General features: G+C 58.9%; 1 protein-coding gene across 1 annotated transcript in view; it reads left to right on the top strand.

Moving 5' to 3' along the window:
- CPNE7 (copine 7) overlaps positions 1 to 23,929 on the top strand; it is a 37,893-nt gene extending 13,964 nt beyond the window's left edge. Inside the window, 14 exon segments of the mRNA XM_050922653.1 lie at positions 4,224 to 4,406; positions 5,344 to 5,418; positions 6,389 to 6,463; positions 7,664 to 7,747; positions 9,374 to 9,463; positions 10,029 to 10,127; positions 10,784 to 10,870; positions 11,428 to 11,487; positions 14,014 to 14,147; positions 15,409 to 15,463; positions 16,160 to 16,211; positions 16,692 to 16,825; positions 19,207 to 19,443; positions 21,878 to 23,929. Of these exon segments, the coding sequence (XP_050778610.1) occupies positions 4,224 to 4,406; positions 5,344 to 5,418; positions 6,389 to 6,463; positions 7,664 to 7,747; positions 9,374 to 9,463; positions 10,029 to 10,127; positions 10,784 to 10,870; positions 11,428 to 11,487; positions 14,014 to 14,147; positions 15,409 to 15,463; positions 16,160 to 16,211; positions 16,692 to 16,825; positions 19,207 to 19,443; positions 21,878 to 22,015 (1,503 nt within the window). The 3' untranslated portion in view covers positions 22,016 to 23,929.
- The last annotated feature ends 1,212 nt before the right edge of the window (positions 23,930 to 25,141 follow it).

Below are 25,141 nucleotides of genomic sequence, written 5' to 3'. Positions count from 1 at the left end.
CTGTTCCCCCTCTATACTGACAGTGAGTAGAGGATCGAGGGCAAGGGCACACTTCACCCATACCCCATGCTGGAGCCCATCCCTGGTGGGCATCCCTGGTGCCCCATTGCAGCTGGCAAAGCATCTCCAGGCCTTTCCAGCTGGCTTGACTATAAAGTGGAATTTACCCTGGTTCCCCATCTCCTGACCCCTGTGGGTTCCCTTCCTGTGCCAGGCTAGGGAAAGCGATCCTGGAAACAGCACGTTTCAATCAAATATCTGAGTGCCTCTGTGGGACGAGAGCTCTGCTTGGGAGTCAGAGTGTTCCCTCGTGTCCATGCAAACACCCCCACGTTGGCTGTGACCTGCCCTCTGCCCCCACCGGTCCCTACGTGTCTGATTAGCCACCTGTTGTGTCTAGTAATAATCCTGGAAGAGGAGCACCCTGGGACCGGACCTGGCTTTGTTTTCTTTCATAGAATCAGGGAATATCAGGGTTGGAAGGGACCTCAGGAGGTATCTAGTCCAACCCTCTGCTCAAAGCAGGACCAATTCCCAACTAAATCATCCCAGCCAGGGCTTTGTCAATCCGGGTCTTAAAAACCTCTAAGGATGGAGATTCCACCACCTCCCTAGGTAAACCATTCCAGTGCTTCACCATCCTCCTAGTGAAATAGTTTTTCCTAATATCCAGCCTAGACCTCCCCCACCCCAACTTGAGACCATTGCTCCTTGTTCTGTCATCGGCCACCGCTGAGAACCTGAGAACAGTCTAGATCCATCCTCTTTGGAATCCCCTTTCAGGTAGTTGAAAGCAGCTATCAAATCCCCCCTCATTCTTCTCTTCTGCACTTTCTTTGTACAGCACCCTGGACAACGGTGCCAGGGCTGGGGCCTCCCGGAGCTCCCCAATCAATAATATTAAACTGGCACCTGATTCTGAGACTTGCGCTGGTCCAGTCCGGAGACATAGAGAACAGCTGCTGACCTACTGCCCACTCAGGCTGGCTGGCTCTATATCTGGGGGCAGTGACTCTGGCCCCATCTGGCAGTGGCCAGTATGTGATATGGTTGAGTGCCCCATGCTACAGGTGGTTGGTTCTGCTATGCTGTGACCTGGCAGGGTGGCAGGGATGAGGAATACCCAGGGGATCAGCCGTTTGGATAACACTTCTCCCAGGGATTCTCCCCAGGCAGGCCCAGCTGTCGAGCATCTGTGGGAGCCGGAGGAAGACAAAGCACCTGGCTAGTGGGTCTGGGATGCAGTGAGATGCTTTCTAAATCCTCAAACTAGTCATTACTACAGTCACATTTCTCACCCCCACCCCCACCCACAGTGCCCCCGGGCAGACGTGGATCTGCACGCGGTGCCCCCGGGCAGATGCGGATCTGCACGCGGTGCCCCCAGGTAGACACGGATCTGCACGCAGTGCCCCCGGGTAGACACGGATCTGCACACAATGCCCCTAGGCAGACACAGATCTGCACAGGGTACCTCGGGCAGATACAGATCTGCACATGGTGCCCCTGGGCAGACACGGATCTACATGCTGAATAAAGCACTAGTGATGGGCTAGGCAATTTCCCAGCTCCAGGCTCCATTGGAAGGCATGAGAGGTGATGAGGAGAGGCAGCCAGGGGCAGCTGAGTGGTGGGGTGATGTGCCAGATGCATAGCAAGTGCAGGGAAGGATAAAAACATGCTGGTTTCCATGCAGTGCAGCCGAGCCCCAGCCGAACAGCAGCCAGGGGCTTAAGCTGCAGCTAAGTCTGCTAAGCCGTCAAATTGTGTGCGTCTGTTCAGCAGCCTGACACTGCCACAGAGATTTGCGGCAGCAGCTTGATAATCCCAATAGAGAAAAGGCTCCAGCCCTGCAGAGTCCTCCAATGGCTGAGCTCCACTCCTACCCCGGACCCCATGGCCTCTGCCTTGGCAGTGGGGCCTGAGTCCTCCACGTCCTCGCTTTGTGCACATCCACGAAGGGTCCAAATCCTGCGTTCATCCTTCCACCCCGGCTCAGAGCCCATGGCCGCAGCCAGGGGCTGGCTAGCAAATGGAAGGTTGGTCCCACTACCAGTCTCCCATCATGAACTCTTCCCGGCTGAAATTAGTGACAGCTGGGCACAGCTCACTCATGCCAGAGCACCTACTGGGGAAGCTGGCTGTGCCCAGCATCCCCGGGAGTTGCATGAGGATCCAGATCACAGCTCTCCAGTGTTTGCAGTCCCCATCTGCCCCCCACCACTGTGCTGACAGGGCTGCTGGTGGGGCCTCTGCCCGGGGAAAAGACGATGATACAAGCAGAGAGCAAGGGGGCAGGGAACCCCTTTCCCCTGGGGAGGGCTCACTCCTCTTGGGGAATCCTGTTCTCTCTCCCCACAGCTTCCGGGGTCCCTTCTCTGCAGGTCCTGACCCAAGTACTTGGCCCATTTCCATGCACAGGGCTGATCCCATGTTGATTGGGTGGGCCTGAGCAGCCCGGAGAACCGGGTGCTCCCTCTCTGCCCAGGTAACGGGCAAGTGCCCCTGGTGCTGCCCGCAAGGCAGAGGAATGAGCGCCCCTCTCGCCCATAACGTGGGGTGCTCCCCACCAGCTACCTGACACCCTGGGGTGGTTAGTAACTCAGAGGGGCGTGGGCCCAGTTCCAGCTTCCAGGGAGAGAGTGGCAAAGCTGCCATGGCCGTCGCTTGGAGGAGGTGCTGCCCCAGAGAGAACAGCGGGCATGGCCCCCTCGGTGGGCAGCTCCCTGGTTATCGCTGCAGGGGATGGATGGAGTCTGTGGGAGCCAGAGACGGGAGAGAGGAGGGGACAAATACCCTCCAGTGCCCCTAGTGCTCAGTACCAGAGCCACCTGCATAGCCCAGGCCTGGTCCTGAGAAGCGAATTGGCCACACACGCAGCTCTCGCTTCCCAGAGTCACTGACAATCGAGTAGCTCATTAGCATCTCATCTGCATTCCCCACACTAACGAGTCTGTGTTCAGGGTGGTTCCTTAAAAGTGCAAGTTTCTGGGATTCTGAAGCTGCTGAGATCACGAAGTGGCTAGTAACTTGGCCGGGCATGGGCCCTGCTCTGGCTTCCTGGGAGGGGGATGGCAAAGCCACTTGCCTGTCAGAGGGGACAGCGGGGCAAGGCTCAGCTGCCGCCGAGCCAGGGACATGGGAGCAGCAAGAGAAAGCAGCAGCCTAGAGCTTATCCCTCTCTCGGTGTGAGCGCTGTTGGGTTTACTTCATGGCAGGTCACACAAATGCCGGGTTTGTTCCTGCAGGAGGGGCGGAGACGAAGGTTTGATTTGGCTCCTGTGTTTTGACCTATGTGCAAATTGTTTTTAGAACTGCATTAAAAACCAATGTAGAACTTGGGATCTTTGGAGGGGAAAAGCCCTCGGTGCTGGGCATTTCCAAGAATTCTGCAGCTCGAAAACTGAGACATGTTTTTAAAATGGCTATTTGTGTAGACCCTACAAAAACCTACCTTTTCAAGCCTTGCTCCCCCTGTCGTGTTTTCGGCAGCAGTTAAAGAACAAAGCCCCTTGTCAGAGCCGTGCCCACACAGTGCCAAGCACCGGTTCGGGGCACTGGGAGTGGAAGGGGCTGCAGGCCCTGACCCTGGACAGGGACTGGGTTCATCTGGGTGCCATCCAGGTCTGACACGTGAAGAACCAGTCACTGCTCATCTGCCGGGAAGAGGCGGTGGAAAAAAATATGCTTCTCTTTGGACATTACAAAGGGCAGAATAGTGCCCCCCACTGCCCCGCCCTCCCCAACCGCCTGGCATAGGGCCCTCAAGAGGTGGTGGTGTGGGCGGGGAGCTCCATGGACTCTCCATGCCCAGGGGGAGTTTGTGGCGCTGGCAGCTGGGGAAACCCTCCTCCTGCTGGTAATGGGGCCATCTTATCTGACCCGCCAGAGCCCTGGAGCTGTGCAGAACCCTGCCCGCCACAGTAAAGGGCTCTAGGCCCTGCGGGCCCTGCCTTGTGGCTGAAAAGAGGCAGTGGTCTCCCACTGGGAACGGGGGGCTGCATCTCTGAGCCCACCATGCCAGTTGGCACCAGCTGACAGTCTCCGCGCAAAGGCTCGGGGCTGGAGACGGCGCCCCAGCCCTGTGGGTGGGAGGTGGCACTCTGTGAGGTGAGGCGAGGGGGGAGCTTGCACTGCTGTTGCTGCGGCTGCTGGGTGGGCCAGGAGAGGCCCTCAGTTTCCAGGGCTGCTGGGCTGGACCCTGAGTCTCCTCTTGCCTCCAGGTGGACAGGAGTGAGATCATCAAGAGCAACCTGCACCCCGTCTTCTCCAAGGTCTTCACAGTGGACTATTACTTCGAGGAAGTGCAGAAACTGCGGTTTGAGGTGTACGACAGTCATGGGCACTCCAGCCTCGGGACACACGATGATGACTTCCTGGGGGGCATGGAGTGCACCGTGGGCCAGGTACTTGCCCTTGCTGCCCCCTGGGAGCCGCTCCTCTCGCCCATCCCCAGCCTGTGGCCCAGCAGGGCTGCTGTGTTTCCTGGGGAGGAAATCCTGCCATTCGACAGTTCACTGCTCCCGGGCACGGGGCTGCTCCGTTCCTGGCCTGCGAAGGTGGCTCAGGGTGGCCGGCAGAAGGGCTTAGCGGTGCCAGGAATGTATTGCCACCATATTTGCACATTGCAGGATGTCATCATTGCAATCAGCGGCATGGCCTAGGTGTGGGAGTTCTGAACGCTCCTGGCTGAGGACGGGCTGGCGTTGGACCCGTTGTGCGCTGACCTCCCAGGGCTGGGGAAGCCCCACATAGTCTATAATGGCATTGCTGGTGGGACTGGAAGTCCCCAGGGCTGAGAGGAAAGCGGAGGGACGATGCTGTGGGTCAACGTGGCGAATGCTGGGGAGAACTTGACGTAGGAGGGGTGGTTCCCAGCTCCTGGAGAAGGGAGCGATTTCCGCGCTGTCAGGAAGTGCTGCTGCTTGGCACATCTGAGCACTAACTGTCAGTAAAGGCCAAGCGCTGTCCATGAAACCACAGCCTGGCAGCCCCAGGCCCTCCGCCTGCAGCTTGGGAATCGCTGGGGGAGCTCAGCGTGTGACACAGGCTTGGCCCAGCGCTGGTTCCATCCGCAGGGGTTCACTGGCCCCCGTGCTGACGTCCTCCAGGATGACTCGTGCCTCAGCATGACTCACGCCAATGTCCCCCGAGTGACTTACGTGCCGTGTCCCCTGAGTCCTCTCCTGAGATGACTCCCACAGCATGGCTGCTCATGCTCCAGCGCGACTCCAGTGCCACCATCTCCCTGTGGGCCCATGGGTCCCCTGCCCCCATCTCCAGGGCATTGCATGGGCCCATGGCTCCCTCCTCCCCGACTCATGCCATCATCTTCCCTTCCAGATCGTGGCCCAGAAGCGGGTGACCAAGCCGCTGTTTCTCAAGTACGGGAAGTACGCCGGCAAGTCCACCATCACGGTGAGTGCGGCCGGTCTGGCCTGTGCCTCCAGGCTGGCTCTGGCTCTGCACTTCCTAGCAGTCCTGCTGCTCATGCAGCCTGCAGGGAGGGGGGAACACGTTTGGCTGGGCCTGCTTGGGCCATTCCGTTTGGGAAAGGACAGGAAGGGGCAGACCCCAGAGCCGCCCCGTGCCCTGCTCTGGCTGCCTCAGTGCCACACGGCTCTGCCAGGAAACCCTTGAGCACATGTACCCGTCTGACGGGCTCTGGAGCTTGGCACTCTGTGGGCAGGAGCTGTCTCTAGAGAGCTGCGTGGTGCTCTGCTGCCCCCAGGGTATGGCTCACAACCAGCTAGGTTTGTGCTGAAGATCCTGCTGCTGCAGGGGCCAAACTCCCATTGCCCGTCTCCTCCTGCCCCCCAGCCCGTCCCACCCTATGCAGACTAGCCCTGATCTGCCCCAGCCATCTCCCCAGGAGAACCCAGGTTCTCATCACTGGTCCCTGGCTCCTGCCCATAGTGGGGAATCCACATTCATTCCCCAGAGTCCAGCCCCGCCAGCTGGTGTATGGGTGCTGCTGGGACACCTGCTCCGTGCAGCGCAGGAATTGTGCTCTTTGAACGTGAAGGAGAACATACTAAAGAGCGTGCTGGGATGGCGGCCCCTGGCCCCTGCTGCCTCTCCAGGCCCTGCCGCCTGGCCTGGCATGTGGCATGTGCACAACAGCCTCTCCAGGCCCTGCCACCTGGCTTGGCGTGTGGCATGTGCACAATGGCCTCTCCGGGCCCTGTTGCCTGGCCTGGCGTGTGGCAGGTGCACAACGGCCTCCCCGGGCCCTGCTGCCTGGCCTGGCACACACATTGCTGACACTGCCTCACAGGTGTGCTCTGTGCATGGTGGCTCCAACAGGCAGCCAGGACCGGGCAGGTTTCTCCCTGGGGCTTTTGACCAGCTGCCTGTCTCTGAGGACCCCTTGGTGCTCTCCCCTCAGGTGCTGTCAGAAGAGATTTCTGGCAACAATGGCTACGTGGAGCTGGCGTTCCGGGCCAAGAAGCTGGACGACAAGGTACCTCCGCCTACCGCTGGGGGTGGCAGAGAGACTCCGCTCTGCCTTTGCTGAGACCACGGTGCCCCCAGCCCCCTGGATCAGGCGGGGTGCAGTCTGGGAATGGCCGCATGGAGGAGCCAGTGTGGTTATTTGCTGAGAGCTGGGAGCCGTGGCTGCCGACTGGCCCCGGTGCTCCTCCGGCACCTTTCCAATGCTCGGGTGCTGCTGGGGGAGGCTGGAGCTGCCCCCGGCAAAGCACGCGATGGGAGTGGCCAGCAGGGGCGGCTCCAGGCCCCTGCACACCAACTGCGTACTTGGGGCGGCATGCCGCGGGGGGGTGCTCAGCCAGTCGCCGGGAGGGTGACAGGCAGCCAGCCTTTGGCGGCATGCCTGCGGAGGGTCCGCTTGTCCCGCGGCTCTGGTGGACCTCCCACAGGCGTGCCTGCAGGAGGTCCACCGGAGCCGCGGGAGCGGCGACCGGCAGAGCACCCCCCGCGGCATGCCGCTGTGCTTGGGGTGGCGAATTGTCTAGAGTCGCCCATGGCGGCCAGGCCAGCTCACCCCACAGCAGCCTGGTCAGCGGGCCATGGCCCTGCCCAGCGACGGGACACATGGAGCTCTGTCCCTCCGCTGAGCCTGCCCTCTGAGATGAGGGGGTTGTGCTGGTGCCCCTGTCCTAATCGAGCCCCACCCAGCTCACTGCACCCAGCTGTCCAAAGGGCTCCCCTCACCTGCTGGGGTGAAAGATCTCCCTCTCCCAGCCCCGCTCCCTGGAGCCCCTTGGGAAAGCACGGGCTGGCAGGGATGCTGGGGGGCAGTTCAGTGATAGCAAAGGGCTGGGAGTCACTGGGGCAGGCTGTTGCGGGCACAGCACGAGAGAGGCTGGCTGGGCAAAGGATTGAGACTGCAGGAGCCACAGGCAGGGGCCAGGGCAAGAGTGGGCACCAAGCAGGGGCAGGGAAGGAGCCCAGCATGGCCATGGCAGGGGCGAGGGAGTGTGGAGGGTTGGCACAGTGGCCCCTGGGTGCTCAGAGCCCCCATCCCGGGCAGGGCTGGTCCGGCGGCTTGTCCCCTGTCTGGGGAGTATTGGGGGAGATGGTCTGGAGGTTGGTCCTGCTGCTCTGACTGGCAGAGCTGGCCCCATGCTGGCCCTGCCCAGAGCGGGAGGGCAGCACCAGCCATGGAGCTCACTGTGCCTCCCTCACCACCCCCTGGCAGGATCTCTTCAGCAAGTCGGATCCTTTCCTGGAGCTCTACCGGATCAACGACGACGGGAGCGAGCAGCTGGTGTATCGCACTGAGGTGGGTCCCCGCCATGGCAGAACCTCCAAGGAGCCCCCGCTGCCACCCAGGGGGAAGGGAATGGAGACAAGGGTGGGCAGTGATGGGAGTGGGGGTGAAAGGGATGGGAGTGGGGTGGAGGAGGGGCTGGTGGGGATGGGGTGATGGGGTGCAGAGAAGGGGCTGGTGGGGACGCTGGAGCCCTCGCCTCATGCCCCTGGCTCCAGCCCCAGCCAGGAGGTGCTTGTCAACCCCAGGCAGCTCCCCCCGCAGGAGAGGACGGGCAGCGGAGGGGGAGAGCGCCATGCCTGGAAAGCTCCCCGTGACTCCATGCTGCCAGAGGATCCTCCCCTGCCCGCTCCTCTCGCTCCCTGGCAGAGCAGGGCCCCCAGAGCTGTAATGGGCTATGCCTGGGAAGGGAAGAGGGGATGAATGACGGCCCCCCCCCCGCCCCTGCTGCTCCCTGTGCTGGCAGCGCACCATGGAAGTGCCTGCTGCTGCTCTGCTCATGCCTCCCTGATGGGGGGCCTAGGAGGATTAGGCACCTAGCAGAGCTGTTACGCTGTCAGGTGCTGTCCGGCCTGCCAGCCACCTGGGCCCTGCCATTCCCTTCCTGGTGGGAGCCTGCAGGGAGGGGAGAGACAGAGGCGAGAGGGGCAATAGATGCTGGTCCAGGGAGTCTCTTGTCTAGGACATGGCTACCTGGCACCTCCCCCTGCCGGAGTGCGGGCTAGGGGCTAGTGTGACGAAATGGGAATGTTCTTGCTGTGTTATGTGAATGCTGAGAGGGGAGTATTGACCTGGGGAGGTTGCAGGGGAGTTGGGCTGGGATGGCTGCACTGGGGAAGGGAGGATACCTGAGCATGTAACCTGAGAACCCACGAGGGGGTTGGAGACCAGGTAACACCTCTGCCCGGGACACTGAACAAAGGACACAAAGGCTGGGGGAGGAACCGGGGGGAGGCTGAGTGAGAGGCTGGGGGGAGTGTCAGTTTGGAGCTGGCTGGGAAATGGAGAGGGGTGCCCCGACGGGGCTGTGACCTCCCTGGGGGCCCCAGATGGACCTAACTAAAGGGGGTCCTGTTGTCTGTACCGGCAAGACCTGTTTTGGACTGTGTTCCTGTCGTCTAAATAAACCTCTGTTTTACTGGCTGGCTGAGAGTCACGTCTGACTGCAAAGTGGGGATGCAGGACCCGGTGGCTTCCCCAGGACCCCGCTGGGGCGAGCTCACTGTGGGAAGCACCCGGAGGGGCAGAGGATGCTGAATGCTCCAAGGAGAGACCCAGGAGGTGAAGCCGTGTGAGCTTCTTGCCCTGAAGACAGTCTGCTCTGAGGGAGAGGAGGCTCCCCAAAGGCCTGCCTGGCGTTGTGGGGAGCAGTTCCAAAGCATCGCCCGGGGACTCTGTGCCAGCTAGAGCACAGGGCTGGGCATGGGACTGCCTGGATCCTGCATGACCCTGGGCAGGGTCCTTCCCTCCCTGTGCCTCAGCCCACAGGGGTTGGAGGGGGGCAAGGGCCACTCAGGGCTGTTTGCAAAGCCCATTGGGCCTCTGGCAGATGGAAGCCCGGCGGGCACCCTGCTCATCGCCCGAGGTGCCCCGACAGGCCGTATGCAGCACATTCCCACTACCCTCTTGTGTTTACAGGTGGTCAAGAACAACCTGAGCCCCGTGTGGGAGCCGTTCAAGGTCTCGCTGAACTCACTGTGCAGCTGTGAGGAGAAGAGGAAGCTGAGGGTGAGGAAGGGAAGGGGGGAAGCCCTGAGTAGCCACCGCCCTCGGGGGAGCTGAAAGGGGCCACCTCACTGAGTCACCTGCAAGCGGGACTGGCCCCATCACAGTGCAACCTGCCCCCAGGGTCAAAGGCAACCCAGGCACAATGTATCAGAGTAAATGCATCCTGATGCAACATAGGCTTGGGCTGTGGAACTCACTGCCACAGGGCACCTATGTGTTAGTGTCACTGCAGAGGCTACACTCACAAACGCACAGTCACATGATCAGGGCCTTCGGTCCTCCTGCTTCAGAGCCTGACCTGGCCCCCAAGAAGGGTAAGTGCCACCCTTGTGTGCTTACATAGCTGTCCAGGGGCATTGGACCCTTCCTCTGAAGTGTCTATATAGCTCAGGGCTGGAAGAAGGACACCATGCTGCATGCACAGTCAGGGCTGGGTGCGTATCCACGGCGAGGGCCCAAGGTGAGTGTGGGGGGATGCTGGGGGCTGGGAAAGGCCCCTCCCTAGAGAGGTGGTGAATGAGGTGGGACCCTCTGGCTGAGCTGAGCTGAGCTCCTCTCCTTATAGTGTGTCGTCTGGGACTACGACTCCCGGGGAAAACATGACTTCATCGGAGAGTTTTACACCACGTTTGAGGAAATGCAGAAAGCGAGTGGGGAGAACAAGGTTTGTTGCGGGTGGGGGGGCGGGGACCCTACGCATGTGGGTCTCCAGGTGGGCTGGCTGCTGGTGACGTGAGGTGACTCAGCTGTTCCGTGTCAAAACCCTTTGCGTGTGTGTGCTGGGTATTTGGCCGAGTTGGTCACATGTTGGGGCAAAACTTTTTCCCTGAAATTAGCCGACTTTCAACAATTGTCCCTAACATGGTGGTTTCACATTTTTCTGTTTTTTTTTTGGGTAGGGGGTGGGAATCTAGGAAAACTAAAACAAAAATGGGTTGCATTTGTTTTGTGGTCTTTGTTTTTTCCCTCTCTTCTCCCCCTTCCTTGATGTTTAAAATGAGAAAAGGAAAAATCCTCAAACTATCAGACCAACCCCCTGAAATGTTCCGGGGTGTTATTGAGCTGTTTTGTGACACAGATTTCCCCTTGTCTGCCCAGCTCTGGGGTTCGCTGTTTGCTGGGTGCACAGTCTGGGTGTGTGACTCGTGTGTGCATGCAGCGCTGCCGGAGGCTGTAGGCCAGGACCAGTGGGGCATGTCACTGCGGGGATGCCCGGGGGTGCTGCGTGTTGTTGCGGTGCTGAGCACGTCTGGCTGAGCTCCAGGGCTGCTCGTCTGCAGATCACAGATCTCCCCTGCTCTCTCTCTGTTGTGCTCCAAGGTGCAGTGGGACTGCATGAATCCAAAGTACAAAATCAAGAAACGAAATTACAAGAACTCAGGCGTGGTCATCTTACTGGATCTGAAGGTGAGACGGGAGCCGGGCCGAGCCTGCCCTTGGCGTTTCCTGGAGCTCTCACGTCAGCCCTTGTGCCCTGAACTGCAACACTCTGTGGTGACCCCAAGGGAAGTGGCCCAGTGCCAAGGGTGACTCAGTGCCCCTCAGCTGTCCTGGTACCTCGATGCCAGAGGGGCTAGCAGGAGGCGAAAGTGCCTTTGTACTCTGGGACAGGGGCCTGGTCGGACAAGCCTGCAGGACGTATTCCCCCTCTGAGGCTGTTTGGTAAAGGAGCAGTGACTAGGAGAGCTCTGTCCTGGCTCGGGGACACTGACAAATATGTCTTGCTGTATCCATATCCCTCCCCTTGCAGCAGCCTCCTTGGCCCCCAGTGCCCGGCGGGTGGCTGCTGTGTCCCCATGCTGTCTGGCAGGCAATCGAGCTGTTAGCAGTGCAGAATTCTCCGCTCGTGTCCGTCCTTCCGGGCTGCTTGTGCCTGGATCGCTGCCGGGAAAGGCCAGCCAGCAACCCAGAAGAGCTCTGGGCTGTGCTGTCAGGGGCTGGCTAACACGGCCTTTGTTTGGAAGCTCCACAGGGTCTACTCCTTCCTGGATTACATCATGGGCGGATGCCAGATCCACTTCACGGTAAGGAGCACGCCCTGTCCCTCCGCTGGCAAGGCCTCCCCGGCGGGGATGGCGGGATGAGCAGTGAGCCCGGAGCAAACTTTGTCCTGGGTCCCAGGACAGAAGTGTTAGAACTTTGCACAGGAGTTGATCCTGCTCAGGCCCATCCCGGGGAGCGGATGAGGCAGGAGGCTGGAGATCAGGCATGGGGCATTCCATGGGGCACTAGTTCTGGAGGCTACTTGGCAGCCTATGGGACACGTGTTTGGTGGGTCGCTGTCTGGTTCCTGGGGGGACGATCTCCACGGCACACAGAGGGGCCAAGGGCTTCGTAGGCACAGAGCACGAGCTCCCCTCTGCCAGCATCGGGATCATTAGGCTTCCTGGCCTGCCCATCCCGCACCCTCTATCAGCACAGGGTCGTTCCACCCGTAAGGAAATGAACGGCAAAGTGGGCTGACGAGCTGCTGTTACAGGGCCCCCAGCAGGAGCATTTGAAAGGGCTCGTAGCTTCATGCCCAAAGAGAAATATGGGGTCCCCCAAGCTCTCAGCCCTGCAGACGCGTGGCTCTGTAGCACGGCTCCTGTCTCTCTGCCTCGCTGTCAGTGCTGGTGCAACCATTTAGGCGACCTAGGTGGTCGCCTAGGGTGCTGGGATTTGGGGGGCGCCATTTTCTTCAGCAGCGACGGTCGCCGCTGGCATTTAGCCAGAGGGAGCTGGGGCAGGGGAGCGCAGGGAGGGCCGCCTGCAGCAAGTGGGGGGGTGGGGCATGCACAGGAACTCCCCACCCCTGCTTAGCATTGCCCTGCCTCCTCCCTGAGCACGCCGTGGCTGCTTCACTTCTGCCTCCCAGGCTTGCGGCACCAGTCAGCTTAGGCACCGCAAGCCTGAGAGGCAGGAGAAGTGAAGCAGCCACGGCCTGCTCGGGGTGTTGGTGCTCGTGCACGGAGCAGGGGTGAGCTGGGGTGGGAGGGGTGCCTCAGGGCAGAGGGTGGGGAGCTGCTGCAAAGGGGTGCCTCAGGGCGGGGGGGGAACTGCTTCGGGGGCGGGGGGGCGCTAAGGTGGAAGTTTTGCCTAGGGTGCGAAACATCCTTGCACCGGCCCTGCTCGCTGTGTGCTGCCTTGGAGGGACAGCGCAGTGTTACATGATTAACAAGAAAAGCACGCAGCCTCATGTACACAGCAGCCGTAAACCCTGATGAACTGGCTAGCGTGGCTGATTTTACAGCTGCTTCCCTGGCTGGACTGGGACAATACAGTCAGAACGGACCAGTGAACCTGCCCCATGCTGTTTAACTGCTGGTTCAGCAGTCCGTACCGCTCCTGCTTGGCCATAGTCATCCATTAGCACCTCAGTGAGATCCCCAGACCTTCAGGGCGTAGTCTCCACAATCAGCCATGCAGGAGGTGAGCTCGAACTGGACGTACCTAGTGCAGCCCCTGCTTGGACCCTGGGGCAGGTTTCTTTCCCCCCCCCCCCGAGATTCAGTTTGCTAGAGAAAGGCGGGATGCAGATGCACTGTTTAACTCTCTGAGTCCAGTAAGGTTTTAAGTGGCTTCTCAAGGGCTACTGACACCTCAGAGCCAGTCATGGTGCAGTTTTCTTTGTCATACTCCAGTCCTATTAATTAAAACACAAACTAGTGAGCTTCTTTCCCTGCAGACTGTAGGGGCCTGGGATGTGCAAGAATTGCACATGCACACACAGCTGGGTAGTTGTGCATTTAAACCACCTGCTGCACTTGCAGCTAGCTGAGTTGTGCGTACAACTGCACATGTAAGTTAAGCACATGGGTGTGCATAGTTTTTTGCACATGCAAATACATATCAGTTCCTGAAAACATCCTCCTTCCTTGGCTCTGCACCTGAGTCTCTGTCACACTCTGGTGCTGGGCATGAGCCAGGTTCCTTCCCTCTGCTCCTTAGCGTTTTGCATTCCCTGCTGTTAGACCTTTGCTGGTACTTTGCACAGATTCCTCATTAAAAATGAAAAAACAACCAGCCTCCAGATTGCATTTTGCAAAAGCATCTTCTCCTCAGAATGAGTCAGACTCGCAACATGCGGGAAGCAGACTGCTTGGCTCTGCTCCTCAGCATGAGACAAGCCGAGAGCCGTGGTTGGTCCTGGGAGCAAGGCCTGTCATGTTGTGAGACATCATGTCCCATCACTCTGTGACATGGCTTGAAGGGGAATGGCGGAGCAGAAACGCCGGCGGGCTTAGCTCAGCCCTGCTGGCCGCCTGTTCCTTCCGAGCAGCAATGAAAGAAGTTTGCAGGAACTTTTAGAAAACTCCTCCCCGCTGCTCTTGACACTCTGTCGCCGGTGCCACCTCGCATGTGGCATCACCCCCACCCCCAGCCCTTATTGCAAACCATGGTGCACCCTGGGCTAACGTCCATGAGCGAGGAGGTGCCGGGAGGATGTCGGGGGCGGGTGGGGTGTTAACAAAGGTGGGTTTAAAAAGCCTTTTACTGCTGGATGCTTCCACCTACCTGCTTCGTGAGTCCAGGGCTGGCTCTGCTGACCGCCTGCCTTCCGATCCCAGGTGGCTATTGATTTCACAGCGTCGAACGGGGACCCCCGGAACAGCTGCTCTCTACACTACATCAACCCCTACCAGCCCAACGAGTACCTGAAGGCACTGGTGGCAGTGGGAGAGATTTGCCAGGACTACGACAGGTGAGACGGCCCTGGGCTCTGTCTGTGCCTGGCCTGTCTGACGAACATCCCCGCTAGCCTGCCCAGCCCCTCTGGGGAATACTGGAGTTCAGAGCTGGCTGCCTAGGCTCCCGCCCGTTGGGCCCTGCTCTCTCAGCTGCTGCATGCCCACAGGAGCCCCCCATGTCCACTGGCCTGCTGGGCGCCCCCCCCTGCCAAAAAAACCTGGCTAAGGGGTCCTGGTTGTACCTACTGTGAGGGAGTAGGGGCTGTCTGTGTGAGGAATGGGAGAGCAGGGGAGGGCTTTAGGGGATGGACGATGCCAGGGCCTGTAACCTGAGCTAGGTAAGGGAGGGGAAAGGTCAACACCTTTGCCCGGGAAGGGGACAAAGGAAGGGAGTGGCAGGAGGGAAGCAGTTTGAGTTTGGGCTTGGGGCTGTGTGGGCGGAATTCAGGGTATCCTAGCTAGGATCCAAGCACCCTGAAAGCCCAGAAGGACTCGAGGGAGGGGTCCTGACTGTGCCTGCAAGCTCTGCTGTAACCTGTGTTCCTGTTGTCCAATAAACCTTCTGTTTTACTGGCTGGCTAAGAGTCACTGTGGGTCCCAGGAAGAGGGGTGCAGGGCCGGACTCCCCACACTCCGTGACACCTACAAGCCCTGCTTGGACTGTGTTCCTGTTGTCTAATAAACCTTCTGTTTTACTGGCTGGCTAAAAGTCACAGTAAATCAGAAAGGGGGGGTGCTGGGTGCTGACTCCCCCCACTCTGTAACACACACACAGCAGCCCAGCTGCGTCTGGGCCAGGTCTTCCTCTCTGGGTTTTTGTAGGCTCTGCCACACAGAAATGACAAGGCCCCAGACACCCCCAAAGCTGCCCACCCCCTTGCTGCCCCAACGAGAAGTGCCCCAGCTTGGCCGACTCCCCAGCTGCCAAGCCCTTCCACTGCTGGGAGCTGGCTGGGATAGGCCCCTCCCAGTGCAGGAGAGGGCAGGCAATACATTGAGTGCTCCCCGGGCACCCCCATGCCAGGTGGGGCCGGGGCCTGGCAGGAGTCCCTGCACTTTACCATGGTACTGGTCCGTTCCGGGGGGCTCCTGGGGCAGAGGGCTCTGTTGCAGACGCTGAGCGGGGAGGGGCTGGTGTTGCCGGCTGGAGGCTCTGCGTCAGGGTTCATTGTGCCCTGTCTGGGCCCCTCACTCCCTGGAGATCCCTTTATGGGGCATGGGGGCGCTTTGGGTGCTGGGGCACTGGAGCAGCATCTGACTTCTGCTTCCTTCCAGCGATAAGAAATTCTCCGCCTTAGGGTTTGGTGCGAGGATCCCGCCCAAGTACGAGGTAAGACCCCTGCAGGGTAAGAAACAGGACTGTGGGGAGGAGTTGAGGAGCAGCATGGTGGGGGCCAGGGAGGTTACGGGGGCTGAGGAGCGTAGGGCGGAGGAGGCTACAGGGGCTGAGATACAGGAGAGGCTATAGGGGGGCTGAGGAGAGGGGGTAGGGGAGGTGATGGACTGAGGAGCTGGGGGAGGGGATGCTCCTGTCCGGGGCTGTGATGTTGGCAGGCTGGGCTGGGCAGCTCCTGCTTGCCTCAGCTGCTCCCAGCTCACCTGCCTTGATTCCCCCTGTTCAGGGCGTGGAGGGTTTTGGATGGATTCGGTTGGGCAGGCCTCCCTCTCGCTGGCGCTGCTGAGTGGGCTCTGTCCCGGGGAGCAGCGCGCAGCCCTGACAGGACACGTCACGTCGACGGCACCTGCCATTTCTATAGAGCAGAGCAGACAAAGACCCCCCAGAGAAATGACAGGACTAAGTGTGGTCTCCAGAGCACGTGCCGGGGAGGGCTGAGGCCGAGCAGTGCGAGGGCTTCGCACGAGGAGGCAGGAACAGCCCCTGCGTTGTTTGCCCTTTAGCCAGAGTCCAGCCGGGGAGGCGAGAGGCAGGGCTAGAGACGTGCCTTCACTGCACACAAAGGGGCAGTGGGGGGTCATGAAGGGCCAGGAGGCCCCCCCCCCCGATTCATTCTCTGCTCTCTGGTAGGTTTCCCATGATTTCGCCATCAACTTCAATCCGGATGATGACGAGTGTGAAGGTAAGAGGTTGGCAGCAGAGTGAGAGCCAGGCTGCTGAACGCCATGCCAGGGCCCTGGGGGCAGCCAGGCCTCGCCCCATCTAGCCCTCGCTGCTGGGAGTGTGTGTGAGGGGGGCTGCGGGCCTGTGTGCAGCTGCCCTCGACGGCCCTGCTCCCACCCCCTCTCTGCCTGCTGAGCACGGACGCTTCCCCTCCTGCCCGGCAAGTCGTGGCCTCTGCGCCGGAAACGGACCATGCTCCTATCCGGGGCCCTCCTCCTGAGGCTTCCTGGGCCCCCTCGCTGACCACTGTCAGCGCCCCATGAGGAATGGCTGAATCCTGGCAGCCTGTCTGGTGGGCACATGGGTGGAGCCGGGCAGTGGGGCCTGGACCTGCCTCATTAGTGTCCTCACAGTGGATGGGCAGGGAGAGGTTAGCGGCCCTGGGCCGTGGAATTGCTGGGCCGGGCGGCTCGTCACCCGATTTGATGTCCCCCACTAGGAATTCAGGGCGTGGTGGAATCCTACCAGAACTGCCTGCCGAAAATCCAGCTCTACGGCCCCACCAACGTGTCCCCCATCATCTCCAAGGTGGCCAGGGTGGCGGCAGCGGAGGAGAGAACGAAGGAGGCTTCTGTGAGTATCTGCCCCGTTCCTACCGTGCTGCCTGCACTGCAGGCCAAGGGGCCTCGGATCTCCGGCACTTGCTTCTGCCTGGACGCAGACTCTCCAACTGTGCTATGTAAACCTCTGCCACGCGGCTCTGTGAGGGCACAGTCCTGGGCTGGGCACGGAGTACCAGCTGTGCCCATAGCGTGGTGGTGTTTGCAACGTGAGGGACCTGGCTGAGACCCTCCTTTCTCATGTGATCTCCCCGGGATCCCAAGGCGAGAGGCTGCTGCCGTGGCCTGGGGCAGGTTGCTTAGGGTAACATTGCCAAAGCGACTACGGCCCATTGACTCAGAGAGGGTCCGACGCCAGGTTGGTTGTCAAATGGGACGTTGGCTCCTAAGACAGCAGGGCACTTTTGCAAATGTTCTTCATCCGCCCCCTGGGGCTGTGTTGCTCCCGGGTCGCTGGGAGGCTGAGTTCGCTCTGCACCCCTCAGCTGGAAGGGCAAAGGGTTCCTCTTACGCTGCGGCGGATGCTGAGTCTGCTCCTCGGAGAGCTGCTGCAGCACAAGCACCAGGCGGGAGCAGGAGTTAGTGGCGGGGAAGAGGGAGTGCACCGAGCGGAGATGGGGTGAAACAACATGAACCTTCAGCTGAGAGCCAGGGAAAGCTTCCTCAGAGTGAGACATTCCAGGCTGTGGGGAAGGCCCATCACTCGGGACTCAGGCCTAGCAGGGAGAGGCCAGTCCTGCCCAGCATGGCTTGGCACTGCTGTCAGCCCCATGGCTGCTGGCTGGGCATCAGAGCTAGCCCCTGGCCATCGAAGGAATGCCAGCTCCTACCTCAGCCGCACGTGCTGGGAGCGTTTAACATGGCAGCAAGCGCCCAGCCTCACACGCAGGACATCTGCCTGAACGGACATTTGCAGCCCATTCCACAGCACAGCCGGCGTGCTCGGCCCTGGTGGACCTGGAGCACGTGACAGAAGCCAAGTGCTTATTAGAAGATCCCGAGTTCAGGGACGCCTCGGAACAGGCCTCCTCTCCCCTCTGCTCATGCAGTGGCCTCATGTCCTGCAGGAACATTCGATCAGCTGTGGATAAATAGCCAAACCCTCGGAGGCCTGTGTAGTTTCTGGCAGGTCAGTGTGGAGTTACTGGGCCAGGCTAGCTGAGTAAGAAAAGGCGTGAGGTTGCACGGAGCTCTTTGGGGGCAGTGGAGTGACAGGGATACATGGAGCAGATTCCTGGCTCTGGAGATGCAGTGCCAGAGTCCAGTGGGGCCAGTTATCCCAGTCTCCATGCAACGCCCCTGATCACCTGGTGTCACAGAGTCACCGGGCGATGCTCTGGAACAGCTCCCCACAAAGCCAGTCAGGACTTTGGGGAGCCTCCTCTCCCTTGGAGCAGACTTGTTCAGGGCAAGAAGCTCACACGGCTTCACCTCCTGGGTCTCTCCTTGGAGCATTCAGCATCCTCTGCCTCTCCGTGCGCTTTCCTCAGCGAGTCCACCCAGGCGGGGTCCTGGGGAAGCCACAGAGTCCTGCACCCCCACTTTGCAGTCAGACGAGACTCTTAGCTAGCCAGTAAAACAGAGGTTTATTTAGATGACAGGAACACAGTCCAGAACAGGTCTTGCCTGTACAGACAACAGGACCCCCTTTAGTTAGGTCCATCTGGGGGCCCAGGGAGGCCACAGCCCCGTTGGGAGGCCCGAGCCCCGTCGGGGCACCCCTCTCCATTTCCAGCCAGCTCCAAAACTGAAACTCCCTCCAGCCTCCCACTCAGCCTCCCCCCGGTTCCTCCTCCAGCCTTTGTCCTTTTCCAATTTCCGGGGCAGAGGTGTTACCTGGCCTCCAACCCCCTCGTGGGTTCTCAGGTTACATGCTCAGGTATCCTCCCTTCCCCAGTGCAGGCCGTCCCAGCACAACTCCCCTGCAACCTCCACAGGTCAATATCCCCTCTCAGCATTCACATAACACAGCACGAACATTCCCACTTGGTCACAGTGCGTCTCGGGGCGTCTTCCATGGACTGGCACTTTGTGCGTGTGTGCACTGGGTAGGGCGGGCGGGGCCTTTCATTAAAATCCCGTCAATTATTTACACCTGCAGATGTGGAGTGTTTTAGGAAAATGTCATTTTCTTCTGGGACCTCCCTGGCTATTTGCTCACTGAATCATTTACCGCGCCGGCTGAGCCATCAATTAATGACAGCATAATGCATCGTTGTCAACCTGTGTGCTGACCCCGCTCTGTCTCTCAGGGTGCTGGGGGAGACGGGAACCAGCAGCCATAAGATGGGGCTTGACGAGGAGCAAGGAATCAGTCACTGCCTGCACTAGGGCAGGGGGCTAGCTCAGCTCTGCCCAGTCACCCATAGCCGCTCTCCCCGCTTTGCCCCACAGCAATACTACATCCTGCTGATCCTGACGGATGGGGTGGTGACCGACATGGCGGACACGCGGGAGGCCATCGTGCGGGCCTCCTACCTCCCCATGTCCATCATCATCGTAGGGGTGGGCAACGCGGACTTCACCGACATGCAGATCCTGGACGGGGACGACGGGGTCCTGCGCTCCCCGAAGGGGGAGCCCGTCCTCCGGGACATCGTGCAGTTCGTCCCCTTCAGAGAGTTCAAGAACGTGAGTCAGCCCCTGAGACCCCTTCCGTAATGACAGCATGGCTGCTACCACCGCACATGTCTGTGGCGTGCCCATCACCGTGGCATCAGGGAGGATGGTTTAGTGGGTAGGGTACAGGGCTGGGACTTGGGTGACTTGGGGTCACATCCTGGCTCTGCCACAGACTCCATCTCTGGCTATGGGCAAGTCCCTTTGTGGCTCCCTGCCTCAGTTTCCCCATCACCAGGGCTGGTGACACTGCCACCCCTCCCAAGGTGCCATGAGGGTAAGTCAAGGGCGGCGCTTAGTGATGAGGGCTGTGGGATACCTAGAGAGATGCACTTTGGAGGGCTAGGAAGGGGGCTGGCAGTATCCTCCTCAAAACCAGAGAGGCTCAGGCCTGCCCTGGCACCGCGGGGCTCCCAGAGGAGGGTGGCCTGGTGCCATCCTGCTCTGCTGACCCTCTCAAGGGCTACAGGGGCAGGATTCAGGGTTTGTGCTGTTGGTGAAGGCAGCTAATGAGGGGGTAAAAAAACACCTAACACTCCCTGTGGTTTCCATGGGCCCTGTCACAGTCTGGCTGCCCTTGCTCCCTGTTCAGTAAAACCATGTCCTTCCTCTGTGCCTCGAAGGAAACTCTCCTGACCTGCAGCTCACAGGGGACTGAGGGGGACGTCCCTGGCCTTTACCCAGCCAAGGGGCTCCAGACACCCGCATGGTCTCTGGGCTCCATGCTGAAACAAAAGGTGAGACAAAGTGGGTGAGGGAACAGCTTCCATTGGACCAGCTTCTGTTGGTGAGGGAGACCAGCTTCCGATTTACACGGAGCTTCTTGTCTGCTCGGGGAACGGTACTGGGAGCGCCCCTTGTCCTCACGTTCAGCGACACAGCTGCACCAGTGCGGTGCTTTGGAGAAGATGCTCTGACACCGACGGCAGAGCGTCTCTGGTCGGCGTACTTACTCCACCACGAGAGGCAGTAGCTGCGCTGGCAGGAGAAGCGCTCCCATCCACACAGCGCTGTCTGCACTGGGGGATTTTTCACATCCCTGAGCGACCTAGTTCTTCCAATATAGGTCTGTACTGTAGATGTGGCTGTCACGGCTAAATACAAGATCAAAGCGATAGTTTCCAATAAGCAGTTAGCACATATCCTAAGGGCCCATTCAAGGTGAAGGAGGCAAGGGACAGCCCTGCAGTCACAGGACAGAAAGGGGTTAGTGGTTACAGAGTGTTGTAATAAGCCAGTGTCTTTGTGAAGACCGTGATTTGTAGTATCCAGCAGAGATCTGAATGTAAGCCCTGTGCCGGTTTCTATTGGGGCTGCCGAAGCGCAATCGCTTTGTGAGACATGTTCACCCACAGGCGATGGGATGTTTTGGCTTTTATCGTTGTCCTGTGTGCGTTCATTGCAGAGTGTTGCAATTGTCTGGTTCACCCACACAGGGTGTGTCTACACTGCAGCTGGACCCCTGCAGCTGACTCAGGCTCCTGCTCAGGGGCTCTTTAACTGCAGTGTAGATGTTCAGCTCTGGGACCCTCCCTCCTGCCAGGGTCCTAGAGCTCGAGCTCCAGTCTGAGCCCAAATGTCTACACTGCATTTAAACAGGCCTAAGGGGGGGTGTCTGGGTGGGGCTCTGTGTGGGGCCGCAGGCGCTGTGTGTAGCACAGGGTTGTGTCTCAGTCAGGCTCTGTGTCGGGGACACAGGTGCTGTATGTAGCACGGGAGGGTGGCTGGGGGCTTTGCTGGCAACGCTGCCCTGAGTTTTCCTGCACATGGAAGGTGGCAATGAGCAAGATGCTCCACCAGGGAGCCCTGGCCTACGTCTCTGCCTGTGTCAATGCCCTTCCCCAGAGCCGCCGGGCCAGGATCTCCAGCCACGCTAGCCAAACATCTAAGCAGCCGGGCTGGCCAAAGGGCAGAGATGCAGTGTATGGATTTGTCTGGCTCCATGCTGGAATCTCTCTTGATCAAGCTGAGCTGACACTGTGTGTGCGGGCGAAGCCCCAGATGGAGGGAATGGCTCGTCTGGGTCCTTCAGGGTCAGCCCAGCTGCATCTCCTGCAATGGAATTGGGGGCGAGGGGGAATCCATAGTTTGCATTTCTGGCCCCGCGTGAGATCTGAGCTGCTTGGGCACTCCAAGGGCTAATTGATCCTAATGGTCAGTAATTGAAGCTCCTGGAGACTTACGGTCTTTTCCTTTAGCCACAGTGATACCGAGAGCCACTGGGCATGATTAACCCTTCAGATGCAGTCGCGGGAAGCACTGGGAAATGGCAGAGCCCAGGCATGGGCTAATGGCAGTTATGCCCCAAAGGACAACGGGGCACTGGGGGGAGGGGAGGCTGTTCGCCACCACCCTCCGGTGCTGTGCTGAGGAGCGCCTGGCTGGGAGAGCCCAGAGCCAACAGCGCTCCCATCCACACAGCCAACAGCTGCCCTTTGTCTTGCAGGCCTCTCCCACGGCCCTGGCGAAGTGCGTGCTGGCCGAGGTGCCGAAGCAGGTGGTGGAATATTACAGCTACAAGGCCCTGCCGCCCCGGTGTCCCAAAGCCGATTCGCCCAACTCCACCCTCAACTCGCCCCAGTGAGGGACCACCCCTCCAGCGCCCCTGCCCTGCTGTCATCCCTCAGCCTGGCCCACGATGGACAAAGAAATAAAAGGCAAAGGAGAGCAAGAGTGTGTCACTGTCTGAATTGTACAGGCTCCCTGCAGCAGCAAGTGCAGGGCCCCAGGCAGCCTCCCCACCACTGCCCACATGCCACGCTGCACCCCCTGCCTCCCCCGGCCTCTGAAGCACCCAGACTGCGAGCTGAGCCAGCAGTGCAAAGGCACATAGGAAGCGCGGGGTGGGTGGGGGGTGCCTTGCTGGTTTCTCACTCGGGCGGGGTCCCTGCTTAGTTTGACAATGAGCTTCTAGGCGTGATGCAGTGACCTGGCCTTGGATGCAGAGGGGTGGGTGTTTACAGTGTGATGGAATCAGGCAGGCAAGGGGAGAGAGGGTGGCAGTGGCTGGTCAGCCAGCAGAGAGTGAGTGAGGGGCTGGCTGGACGGGGGGGTAGTGGGGACCAGAGCCCGCTGCCTCCAGGGCACAGGTTTGGTGGTCCCAGGAGTACTAGGAATGGGATAGGGAGCCTGGCTTGTGGGCTCCAGTGGCTGACAGCTCTTGGGTGAGTGACCCATTTGTGCAGTGAGTTTGCTGGTTCTCAGGCATCCCCAGCACCCAGTGTCTAAAGGGCTGGCTCAGTTCTGGAAATAAAATTTCTTAGTGATCTGGGAGACTCCCTCTGACTGGCTGCTTCTCTCCCTTCCCCGCCTCTGGGGGAAGAGCAGTCAATCAGATCTGCTGCAGGGAATACACACCTATGCACTCAATGTTGAGGCCTCTCTGTCTGCTCTCACACTGCTTGATTTCCCATCTTCTGCCCAGAACGCGGCTGGCATCCCCAGCCCTGGACCAGCAGCCTCCCTGACTGTGGATCATGTCAGCATCCCCCAGGAGTAGCCCCTGCTGCCTGTTAAAGAAACCTGGAGAGCAACCTGACCATCCTTTGCAATGGGTCTGGAGTGGCCTCTTACCTGGATGGCTTGTGCCCAGCACAGCAGACGTGCTGGGGCCCCAGTTCATTGGGCTGAGGCCAGGTGAGAACTCCCAAGGTGGCGTGAGCTGCCCCCATAACATGGCGCATGCGAGCTGACGACAGTTCTGCTGCTGCCTCTGTCTGCCTCTCTCACCTGAGACCGCCCAGAGTGGGGCCCATGTCCTGCCCCCCCTGTACTGCGCTGAGCCCCAGAAGCAGCTGGTTGCTGGGCATTTCCCACCCACCCTTTGTATATCATATCCGAGTATTTTAATGAACAACAAAAATAACCAGGAAAATATATGAACCCCCATCTTAACTGGCAGAGTCTGATCTGCTAGGAGCCCCTCCCACCTCTGACAGCAGAGCAATCTCATGGCATGGGGAGAGAGAATGAACAGGGAGCTCGGTCCGGCCCAAGGGACAGCCACTTTGCCAGCATTGCCTCCAGCCTGTGCAGCGAAGCAGTGACATAGGCATGGCTAGGCCAAAGCTGCCAGTGAAAGGGATCCCCGACTGCTCAGTGTTGCCACTTCCCCGTCAAGTGCATGATGCTAGCTGGGCTCATTCACGTTGCCAGTGGAGGCGCTGTTCCCAGCTGTGCATAGTTCTCCATGTACCGCGTGCTTGTCTGTCACTTAGCGTCTGCATGACGAATCTCCTGTTCCTGCTGTATGGGAGGAATGAGCCAATAAAGGCAATGTTGTATTCCCCCCTGTGTTGGTACATTTTATTGAAAGCTGCCTGAGCAGAGCAGAGGTTCCCCGCTACTTGGGAGTCCTCTGTGCCCCCCTTGGTGCACCAAGTTAGGCACTGCTGTCCCACAGCAGGAGTATTTCTGCCTGACCCCCGTGGCGATCAGCTCCTCCCCTGAAGTTTGATGATTGATGGCCCTTTCCATTTGTAGCCTCATTGATGTCTCAGCAGATTCATAGACTCATAGACTCCAGGACTGGAAGGGACCTCGAGAGGTCATCGAGTCCAGTCCCCTGCCCTCATGGCAGGACCAAATATTGTCTAGACCATCCCTAATAGACATTTATCTAACCTACTCTTAAATATCTCCAGAGATGGAGATTCCACAACTTCCCTAGGCAATCTATTCCAGTGTTTAACTACCCTGACAGTTAGGAACTTTTTCCTAATGTCCAACCTAAATCTCCCTTGCTGCAGTTTAAGCCCATTGCTTCTTGTTCTATCATTGGAGGCTAAGGTGAACAAGTTTTCTCCCTCCTCCTGATGACACCCTTTTAGATACCTGAAAGCTGCTATCATGTCCCCTCTCAGTCTTCTCTTTTCCAAACTAAACAAACCCAATTCCTTCAGCCTTCCTTCATAGGTCATGTTCTCAAGACCTTTAATCACACTTGGTGGTGATACTCTTTTACAAAAAACCTGGGAAATTCCCACCTACAAAACGTTGTTACCTTACAGGTCAAGTTGCCAGATGGCATACTCCACAATGTGAATGGCAAGCTGATGTACCAACATTTAAGTGGAGCCCGGTAGCCTGGTAGCCCTCCCAGCTACAAGTTGGCTCATTCATTATGATTATGGTATCTATTAAATGGATTAAAAACTGGCTAACTGATAGATCTCCAAATGCTCTATTAATAAGGAATTAGCTGGTGTGTTTCTAGTCGGCAGCCCCTGAGACTGGTACTCAGTCTAATGCTATTCTATAATTTTATCAGTGACTTGGGAGAAAATATAAAATTGTTGATAAAGTTTACAGACTCTACAAAGCTTGGTGGGGAGGTACATAATGCTGAGGACACATGGCAATCTGGGTGGCTTGGTAAGATGGGTATAATAAAACACCATAGCTTTAACACAGCTAAATGCTGGGCTATATATCAAAGAACAAAGCATGCAGGTCATGTTTATAGGCTGCAGAACTGTACTGGGGGAAGCAGTGATTGACAAAGATTTAGCAGTCCTGGAGGAAAACTACTGATCACGTGCTCCCAGTGTGATGTGGTGGCCAAAAGGGAGATGGCGGTATTTAGAGACACACTTTATCTCTGGACATGGAATATAGGTTACAGTAAATAGTAATACTGTCTACGGAATGGGTGAGCTCTGTACTGAAACACCATGTCCAGCTCAGGTGTCCACACTTTTAAAAGGATGTT

The sequence above is a fragment of the Gopherus flavomarginatus genome, chromosome 14, assembly GCF_025201925.1.
Source record: "Gopherus flavomarginatus isolate rGopFla2 chromosome 14, rGopFla2.mat.asm, whole genome shotgun sequence".
In the NCBI taxonomy this organism is placed as follows: domain Eukaryota; kingdom Metazoa; phylum Chordata; order Testudines; family Testudinidae; genus Gopherus; species Gopherus flavomarginatus.
This window is presented reverse-complemented; position numbering and strand designations above follow the sequence as displayed.